This window comes from Betta splendens, chromosome 9 (genome assembly GCF_900634795.4).
Source record: "Betta splendens chromosome 9, fBetSpl5.4, whole genome shotgun sequence".
NCBI classification, from domain to species: Eukaryota; Metazoa; Chordata; class Actinopteri; order Anabantiformes; family Osphronemidae; genus Betta; species Betta splendens.
Window position 1 is genome coordinate 5,462,323 of NC_040889.2, and position 10,551 is coordinate 5,472,873.

The window sequence follows — 10,551 nt, forward strand, 5'->3', positions numbered from 1 at the left end:
CACAACTTTACAACTGAGCCATCTTATTAACAGTCTGCTGGCATGCCAACCATCCACTGACCTCTGACCGCTGTGTTTAGTGCAGAGCAACAGCAGGTTTAAAAGCAAGCATCCCTATGACCCAGCAGCACTTTGCTACGACTGTGTCCGACCCAGTGTTACAGGACCAAAGTGCACCTCACAACTGATCTCCAAGGAAAACATGAATCACCGGCTGCCATCTTGACCAAAATCTCTACTTTTATGAACCTAAAAGGCTTTGAACAGAAACGCATGGACAGAGAGGGGATGATATTCAAGTCTGTGTCCTTTGACGTGACTCTGGATTACATCATGGTTTAAGAATTGTGCTCTGATGTGCTCTTCAATTTCTCTTTGCCATTGAAAAGCTGCCACCTATGGACAAATGAGTGTGTGGATGTATGAATGAGTGTTCTTTCATGTACGACAATGGTGTGTGCCTGCGTTCCATGTCCGTGCATTCACATGTCAACACGTCCAGGCTATTGTGGGAACATTACTGCTTTTTGCCATATTCATTTTCACTAATCCCTCCAGCGACTGGTTCTGGATTAAGTTACCATCAGTCAATCCAACTTCTGATCACTCAACACATGAAGAACACTCGACCCCGACCGTCTGCCTTGGGCTAATCTAACTGAATGTGTCACCGACCTTCCAAAGGAGCCGGTGTGTATTAAGATTGACACACTGTGTGCTTTACAAGCTAATACCACCGTGATACCGTCACATTAACAGAGTTCTTCTATTTGTATCTACTTTACGATCAGCAAAGCTAAAAATAAAGAAAAGAAAACTGCACAGAGCATGCCCTCATGTAGAAATCAGTCTCTCATTTCCATGGTGACATCCCTACAAACACTAAACATCAATAGACAGCAGGTATCCTGCACATAATAAACTTGTACAAGGTGTGGGCTTTTGTCTATTATCATGAAGGCAGTCTTGTTCAACAGCCTACACGCACCTCAACCAGAAGGTACAGATGTGAGCCTGCAGCTAACACAGTTCATCACAGCTGCCCAATAGGTCATGGTGACGTATGCGTGTCTGTCAGGGCTATTAAGCATGTTATGCTGTAGCTGGTAGACACAAGAGGCGGACAAACATTTGAAACGTGAGATGGTGTTAGGCCAAGAAAGAGGGGTACTCTCTCTTACAAGGTTCTGAACACAGGAGCTGAAACCCGATGCCGGACGACGCGGCCGAAGCTACGATGCTTCAGCTTTTCTTTTTCAACTCAGAACCATGAAAAGAGGCAGAGAAGAAAAGAAAACAGATGGGAGAACACGATAAGAGGAGCTGATGCCTTCAATAAGGTGACTTACATTATTGTCTGCATGGTCACGGAGAACTTATTAGGTACAACTCACTGTTTTAATGCATTATATAGTTTTCCATTACTACACAAAGCAAAAATGTTACACAATTAATAACCAGACACAAAGGTGATCTTCATCTTTTGAGCTAGTTAATACTTCCCGTCTAGTTTGATGTTATAAGAAAGGTGCCCGTAGGCGCTGGAAGTTTGTTGGAAAACAACACCAACAACCAAACGCGATATAAGCCCGACTAATAAGATATTAGAACTGGAGAGGACACATGAGCTACGCTGTGAAATAATTACCGTCCGTTTTTTCCTGACATTGGACTTAGTACAGAGGCAAGGAGACCGTCGTGGGAACATTTTAAAAAAACATCTATTGTTAAAGGGAACGATTGACAGATTGTACAATAGTGGCTTACGATGAGTCCACGACTGGCTCAAAACACATTTTACACAGTGGACTAAAGGGAAAGTACAGTTGATGAAGTGCTGACCTCATAAAACTGAAGGCCGGCCCCTTTGCTCCAGGGTCAAAGGCTAAGGGCAGAGGGTCAAACCTGCACTAGTGGGATAATTAAGGTCGGTGGACTTGGTAGCTTCAGAGAAAGCCCCTTCTTCCTGCTTCACGTGCACACCTACCTTGTTGTAGTAATGGAGCTGGACAGAGTGCCACTGGCCGTCGCTGACTCCACCTGGGATGTACGGAGACACGGTGGTCTTGGTCTCACCTGGGTGACACGGGGAGAAGGGGGAGCACGGTGATGAGAATGATGGAGGGTTACGGGTATGAGCTAATTGGCGCCGGTTTCACATGCTAACGTCTAAAACGTCTCCAGTACTGTGAGTTCCAGCATAGAGAAGTTTCACATTTTACTAGTATGTTAGCATCAAAGGCAAGTTCTGTCTTAACTTGAAGCACACACGCATTCACACACCAGGATCATAAATCAGCTGTTGGCAAAGCCAGTCTTAGTCTCCAGTATCAATGGCTCTCAGTAAGAAGGCTGCAGAGCACAATGGCCCCAGATTTACAGAGGGTTTAATCTGTTTGTCGAAGGCAGGAGCGACCTGGGGAGGAATCTGGAAATCAGTAAACCCACACGGCGGCAGCGACGTGCGCGAGCCTTCGCGTTAGCGGGAGTCGATAAAACGAGGACGGCGCTGCACCAAGGCAGGAAATACCGACGGAGAAATTAAAAACCCCGCTCTCATTAACCGTGAGTCACCATTCAAAGCATTTCTTTTGACGACGGGTGACACATGTGGTCATATTTCAGGTCTGGAGCGGGGCACAAGGGCTTGGCTCAGCTCCCGAACAGGCTTCACCCAACATAATCATATTGAGCTGGATTCCTCCCCGTACGGTGCCATGGGAAAGTAGGCTGACTTCAAAAACAACCAGTCACCGGTCCAACTAAGAAACGTTTGATCTGCAATCCAAGTGTTACCAGTTTTAATGATGACTGTGGGCGTGTTTCTGAACCGCGCATGCTAGCTTTCTTGCTAAAAGAAAGAAGGCCTGTTGATAAGAATTATTTAGCCAGCTCTTTGGCAAGAAGACTCCCGATAAAGTGCACTTAAAGCCTTATTTGATCTGTTTACAGAGCAGCTGATAGCGTTTGCAGCACACACCTGCGCTGGCACACACACAAAGGCTGAGCAGTCTCACCTCCAGAGAAGGTGAGCTGGATCTGCTCGTTGACGATCTCCAGGGCGATGAAGTCGTGCTTCTCGTTGAATCTGCCGTTGTAGAGGAGCAGAGCATTCCTCTCCTTGGTGGCAAACCTGCAGAAACCAATCAGGCTGTTTAGGGTTTTTTTTTTGGAAGTGACAGACAACCAACGATGAGTCATTCGAGACACTGCTGCAAATGTTTTTATTCATCCAACTCAAAAGTCAGGGCGAAGACAAAACAATGAGTGTTCAGAAGGAAGTCGAGTGTTTTTCTCCGCTCTACCTCACATTTCCCGTCACATATTTTAGCACCTATCCAAGTCAAACAGACCAGGACCGGGCGGCGGAGGGCCTCGCGGGTAGCTTCACGATAAAAGGCCCGAGGAGCTGTTGAGGAAGAGCCACTTGGACGGGAAAGGCCGGATGTGTAGCCTGGGAGCGTGAGCGCATCCGCGTGCGAGCGACCTGGTAAACGAGCCGCCGTCGTCCTGCGTGTGAGGCTACGCAGCCCATTAGCGTGGCGTGCACGCGTGTGTGTGTGTGCGTTAGGAGTGAGGTGAGGGCAGAGGATCAGCCCACAGATGCCAGCGAGGCCATCGGGCAGGAAGTGGGGGCGGCTGCAGCCAGGCACCGATAAGGGAAAGCCATCGCAGCCTTTCCTGTTTTCACTATGCTGCAGACCTTTCTCACCGCCGAGCTGGGGGCGAGAGTGCATCATCGTCTCACCTGGTACTGGAGAGAGGCGTGTTCACCGTATGAGTCTATTTCCTCCAGACGTCTGTCTACGTGTCTCGTCACGCCCCGGCTGATGCAGAACCCAACCGTGCTTATTTATGCCCCCCCCCCCCCCCCCCCCCCCCCCCCCCCCCCCCCCCCCCCACACACACACAAAATGACCGTTTACGGCGCTACTCACGTGAACGCGACGGTGAAGTGGAACCTCTGGCGCAGGCCCCTGAAGGTGACGAAGGACTGGCCGGGGAAGCCGCGGGTGGTCATCTCGCAGTAGGGCTTCTCGTACTCGCCCTCGGGGCACTGGCACATGAAGCCGCCCGCCAGCCGGTTCACGCACTTGCCTCCGTTTTTGCACACGCCGGGCACACAGCGGTCCGAGGACGCGTTCAGCTCGCAGTGCTCGCCTGTGAGGAGAGGCAGGGGGGGTTCAGTCCAGCTGTTGAGCTCAGGCATGGTCCAATGACAGTGCTATGTGGATGATGAAGCACCAATTAAAGCATTTTGCCCATTTATGACAGAAATATGGATTTTACAGCAGCTTGATTGGAACACAGAGGTTTTAACAAGAAGCTTTAGACTCTGACTTTCTAGCCTTCATCTCCAGGGCGTCTGCGAGGCCTGGAGCTCGGCCTCAGAGTAACCTGACCATATTTGGAGACGGGGGAGAGAGATGAAGAGGAGCAAGGAAGCGGTAAATGAGAGCGACACGGGCAACAGCGAAGCAAGAGAGGACGAGACATTCCTCCGTCGGGTCCGAGCCGCGGCTGAACCCACGCTGATGCTGTTAAACCACAGGAGATCAGATAAAAGCGGCCCGACTAAATCCTTCTTAGCCTCACTTTGTCTTGCGTTTTTATGAAGTTAGAGGAGAGCATGCGCTTGATGGTGAGCGCTCCGCATTCCTACCGGCCGGCCCGGGTTTGAGCTACGGTTCCCTTTCCCTCTGCCACTTCTACATGTACAGTGAGCTAATCTAATCTTTTCATCTGGAGCACTGATATGAAAACCTTTTGGGCTTTGACTCACTAGGTTTAAAATATTATATCATTATCTTATTTAGTTTCTTTACAGTCGAGAGACTCGCCATGAGAAATTCCTCCTTAATGACTTTGTGGCTCTGGCTTTGTCCAAAAGCAGCAACTGAGGCTTAGTTTCCTGACTTGGCTCATTTAAATTCCTCCCCTAATACACCAGCAGACTGAAATATTATTGGTGGTAGGTGCCTCTGAGTCCCATCTGTGTGTCCTCTTGTTGTCCAGACAGGACCCTTCCACCTTGGACACACATGACCCCCCAACACCACAGCCTGGAACCAGCTAATGGCCCTTCTCTCCTCGGCGTAATCCTTTTCTCCCAGGAAGAATTATAAGGATCCATTTCCCTGTAATGTAGGAAACCCAAGGAGGACAGAGCGCCACCCCTCCTCTCGTCTTTGCTGTCATCGTTCCCATAATGACCCCCTGATGGCCCTGAGTATCTGGAGTTGAACTGTGACCTTCAAAGAGGGGGGCACTGACATGTAGGTAAGGGTGAGTGCAGAGGATGGACATGGGAGTGGGAGGAGAAGGTGAGAGGGGGTCGGGTATAATCAGATAATTACATCAGATAGTGCAGAGGAGAGGAGGCTGTCAGTGGCCCTCTAGGCTCAGTTAGCTGGGGTATCAGGTGTATGAGAGGGGACGGGGGGGGGGGTTTACTGACATTAGGAAATATTTGGAAGAGTGATTTCAATGGGAATGATGAAAGCTTCAGACTCTTCCCACAGTTTATGGGATCGTGTGATTCTCCAGGTCTGATTCTGCTTTTCCTGCACTGTGTTTACTACCTATATGTCATTAAAGCAACCGTGGCCCCGGTTAAGAGGTTAAGCGATTTGAGCTGGATCTGGTTGGACCGGTATTGTCAGAATTCTGCGCTGTCTCCTCCACGGCGGCACAATAAAAGCCATAAATCTGTTGTGCTGCGTGTGTGTGTGTGTGTGTGTGTGTGTGTGTGTGTGTGTGTGTGTGTGTGTGTGTGTGTGTGTGTGTGTGTGTGTGTGTGTTTGTGTGTGTGTGTGTGTGTGTGTGTGTGTGTGCAGGTCTAGATACCAACAATCTTACAAAGCGTGTTCTTCCTTCCTGCGCTGGGGTCGACCTCAGGTAGTGAGAGCTTTTACAGCCTGTCAGTGCGGTTTAGCATTTTTGTCCCAGCCATAAAGCTATTGTCAGACACACTATGAGACCTTGTACCACTGACAACGAGCTTTTATGCTTTTGTTTGGGGAAATTTATTTCATGTGGCTGCTCCCATATGCGCACACCGTTATGAGGCAGCTTTAATTTGTATAACGAGTTTAGATAAGACTCACAAAGGCCGGATTCCAGCGCCACAACTCACCCGTGAAGTCCTCCAGGCACTCGCAGGTGTAGCCTCCCTCGCGGCTGCGACACTTCCCGTTGTTCTTGCAGGGCCCCGAGTAGCACAGGTCGATCTCCGTCTCGCAGTAGTCGCCGGTGAAGCCCACGGGGCAGCGGCAGCGCAGCCCGTTGATGGGGTGGATGGGCCGGAACAGCACCGTGTCGGAGGCGATGAAGGGCGGCGAGCTGTCGAACTTCAGCACCGACACGCACTTCATGTAGTTCTCGCAGGGCTCGCGCAGGCAGATGTTGTCGTCGAACGGCAGAACCTGGGGAGATTTCATAGATGTAATAACAGTAATGAGTGTTGTGTTTACTGTAAGTGACTCTGAGTTTACCTCCTGGGAGGATATGAGCCGGAGCAGGGTCCGGTTGAGGTAGATCTGCTCCTGCAGCTCCTCCGAGGGGAAGAAGGCGCCCTTCCCCGGCACGCCGCCGGGCTGCAGCGCCGAGAAGGTGACGTTGAGGATGGAGCCCTGCACGTCCGTGTCGTTCTGGACGTTGAACACGAACACCGCCTCCCGCTTGGTGGACAGCACGGCGGCCACGCCCTCCAGGAAGAGCCCGAGCAGCGGCGACAGGAAGCGCTCCTGGGACATGTTCTCCAGCCGCACCGTGATGCTGTTGGTCAGCATGTCGTCGGTGATGATGGTGACGCGCAGCGTGCAGACGGCCACCACCCGATGGACGCCGTCTGGAAGACAGGCATTGGATTGAAACAGGCGGCCAGAGGTTCCACACAAAGGACCTGAGCGGAACCCTGCAGGCGCGGGACCAGGTTACAGCCAGGTGAATGCTTTCGTGCATGCAGTTCATATCAGTGGTATCAAAGTGGAGGAAGGCGACAACATATTACAAGTTGGGCAGCTCTAGAGTTACAAGACGGTAAACACAGGTGAGAAAGATGAGAAATGTCTGATGCCATTTCAAAAGAAACCCGAAGCAGGACACGGGTGTGATAGGGTTCCTCTTCTATTGTGTATTTCTACACATATTTCCACTGGTGTTCCAACGATCTCTACACACTGTCCACGCAACTCCATCGGCTGCAACTCTACTGAATGAGGTCTGATTAAAGCGCCGAGCGGCAGGGACTGGGCCGGTGTGGGGTTTCGCCCCCCGGGGCGGGGTTTGGACCGGCACCTCGCTTCTCGCACAACTGTCACCTCTGGTGCCTGTGGAAACAGAAGGCTGCAGTATATGCAGCCTGGGTGAAATACAGCTGACAACAGGTGGTGAGGCCAGATGAAATTCACAGGGATGGGTGGGGGGTGGGGGGTAATACTGTTGAAGTGAGGCAGGAGATGGGTCAGATTGCAGCGCTCCACTGCAGCGCCGAGTGTGGTGTGTCTGTGTGTAGGTCACTGCGGGGGTGAAGCAGTCGCCATGAGATTCGAGCACAGGTGCCCTGTCGCCCCCTGACGAAGGCGAGGCCGTTTCTCAGGACCCCGAACTCTCCCCACACCAAACACACACGCACTGTCAATCAGGGGGTGTGGACAGGCCCCCGCTTCAACGCAAACCACTTTGGAGGTCAACGCCGACTGTCCCTGGATAATAACTCGCAACGGCAACAACGGGAGGCCATTAGCTCAGTGAAGTGCAGCTACTGGTGGATGGTGGTTAAAGGGAGTCGTGCGGCGCAAAGACACGTTTGCAGCAGCTGAGGCGCATCAGTGTGTGATGTGGTGAAACGGCGGAGCTCGTTCGACGCAGCGCTAACAGACAGAGTACCTGCAGCCTAGTGTGCGTTTTCACTGCAGCGCTTCACACCTGTCGCTCTCTCCGATTCCCCAAGTGCCACCAGGCATGAGTCAGGCAGGAGCTGCCACTCGTACAAAGCACACGCGCAAAGTACACTGCTGGATTTGAAAACGAGGCCACATGGTGGTGGGAAGACGTGAAGAAGAATCAGGGAAGACTGAAAATACAACGGTTACGAACCCCCACAGCCTGAGCAGCGAGGGGCTTTAGGCCCATTTCCCTTTGACGGGCTCTAAGATACATTTGTTTTCTCTTTCCAGTGGCATCCCATCACTTGCTATATATAGAGGCCACCAGCTGCAAGCGGACACACACACACACACACACACACACACACACACACACACACACAGAGGATGGGCTGATCTGTGGAAAAGGGTGTGTCACAGTCAGACACCGTGGAAAGAAAACAACTCCCGTGTGTGTAATTACGCTATCGTACACACACACACACACACACACACACACACACACACACACACACACACACACACACACACACACACACACGTATAGGACAAAAGCAGAATGGCTGCAGTTCCACAGACTCCCTCGCGTCATACTTTTAATGTACATAAAGGAGCTGTACGAGCTGTAGGGCCACACACCTAAAACACCGTGGGTGATAAGAGCTGTTAATGAGGCGCTGCGGCGGCGACACACTGGTGTTTGTGCATCAGGATGAAGGACCATAAACAGGCACACACACTAAAAACTAATAAACCTGTCACCTGCAAGCGCCAAACAGTGTTCAAACAGCAACACTGAGCTAATTATTATTACCACACATATCAAATACCTCACCCTTAATACAAAAGAACATTACAAACAACAACAACAGTTCATTTAATATCTCTCTTTCTGCGGCTACTCTTCAACTCTGGTGGCCGAACCACCCCCCCCCCTCTCTTCCTGGGGGGGGGGGTGGAGGAAAACAGCTGAGAGCAAACAGGGCATTTGGAGCCTCAACAGGTTTGGGACGAGTGACGGGCCACCATCCATCCATCCATCCATTATTCCTCCATCCAGTGTTTTTAAGGGGTTTTGCCTTCATTAGTGATTCATCAGCTGACATCCATCCCCACGAAAGAGCAATAATTGGGATGTTAAAATGTTACAACCTCAGGGAGCCCTGGCGTTTTAAAAGCAGGAAGCCTCTGCGACGGAGCACTGTAAAAATGTTCTTTGACTTTTTTTTTCGCCCCGTAACACTTTTACAGCACAGTTAAATTTTACAGCAGAAAAACTCCCTCTTTCCTCATCAGTTTTCCCCTTCACTCGGCCTCTAATTTGGAAGAAGAGCTTTCAAATATGTGAATCAAGCCGAGTGGCCTGTGGCCAATCACGGGGCAGGGATTCAACTGTCGCTTCCTCCTCATTGGAGACACCTGAACACCTCTGGCCTATCAGGAAGCGCCTGACTTCAGACTCTGGCAGCATTTCTCCTTCTCTGGCCATTCTTTTCTTTGAGTGATAGGAAACTTTGCCCCAAAATAATAAGCTTCCCTCCTCTATAAAGAAAATGTTGTGTTCCGAATCCAACAAGATGTCAAGCCTCATCTCCCGTTCTCTCCTTTCCTCTCGCTGGCAAGTGGTGCCAACATCAGATTGCATATCAGCAGCCTGCAGACACGCTGACAGACATCCTGTATGAGAGGGGGGTGAACCACCCAGCAAAAATCACACAGAAGCTAATGCAATCAAAGCACCGTCAATCAAAAGGCATAGATTCGCTTCTGCAGAAGTTTAGTTTGTGTTGGACTGCGTTATTAGGTCAAAATATTCATTCTCCACCTATGTTACAGTCAATCTAATACTGATTATGAAACGCAGGTTAAACTGGAATAGATCACTGGCCACACACACACACACACACACACACACACACACACACACACACACACACACACACACACACACACACACACCTGTTGTGGTCTCATTTCCCCACAACACCTGCAGCTCTCCAGGGGGCCGAAAAAAGGCCAAAGCGCCTCCACCTCCTCCTTCGCTTCTTCCTTCTCCTCCTCTGGTCTTTTTCATCCTCCTCTCTCTATCTTGACCACACGAGTGGGATTAGCCTCTGTTCACCGAGGTAGAAGTGTCAGCAGCCGCACAAAAGACTTCATTCACCCTGAGCGGTGGAGGTGTGTGTGTGTGTGTGTGTGTGTGTGTGTGTGTGTGTGTGTGTGTGTGTGTGTGTGTGTGTGTGTGTGTGTGTGTGCTGGGGTGGTCAGAAGGATAACGTCCGCTCCACAGCCGGAGAACAGGTGGGATTACATGCTGACAAACCGACTGGACCGGGATCAGGGATCGAGCCGATCAAGCAGGTGTGGTGTCAGCACACGGACACCCAGCAAACTGGACTCAGAGGCATCGCGTCACTTCACAAACAGCAGCTCCAGCGTATGCGTAGTGCCGGAGACACAGACATTTGCTCAGTTTAGGCATCGCTTCAAGCAACAGCTGCTGCATTTTACGTCAACGCTTGGACGCTGCCCGTTCACACACTCTGATGTTACAGTCGCCTACAATCGCTGGCTCGATTCAAGAGGGCGCCTGCATCACGATATCAACTTATCCTCCACCTTCACCTTCAAGCGAAGCGTTCACAAGTGCCCTTACTGACTG

The 10,551-nt window shown here is 50.8% G+C and overlaps 1 protein-coding gene across 5 annotated transcripts in view; it reads right to left on the reverse strand.

Moving 5' to 3' along the window:
* The window catches only part of celsr1a (cadherin EGF LAG seven-pass G-type receptor 1a), a 46,531-nt gene that overhangs the window by 19,219 nt on the left and 16,761 nt on the right, over positions 1-10,551 (reverse strand). For all 5 annotated transcript variants that reach the window (XM_029163914.3, XM_029163915.3, XM_055511112.1 and 2 more), the window contains exons 2-6: positions 6,495-6,850; positions 6,137-6,425; positions 3,939-4,161; positions 3,018-3,133; positions 1,988-2,076 (exon numbers count right to left, since the gene is read on the reverse strand). In XM_029163914.3, the coding sequence (XP_029019747.1) occupies positions 1,988-2,076; positions 3,018-3,133; positions 3,939-4,161; positions 6,137-6,425; positions 6,495-6,850 (1,073 nt within the window). The remainder of the gene's footprint in view (positions 1-1,987; positions 2,077-3,017; positions 3,134-3,938; positions 4,162-6,136; positions 6,426-6,494; positions 6,851-10,551) is intronic.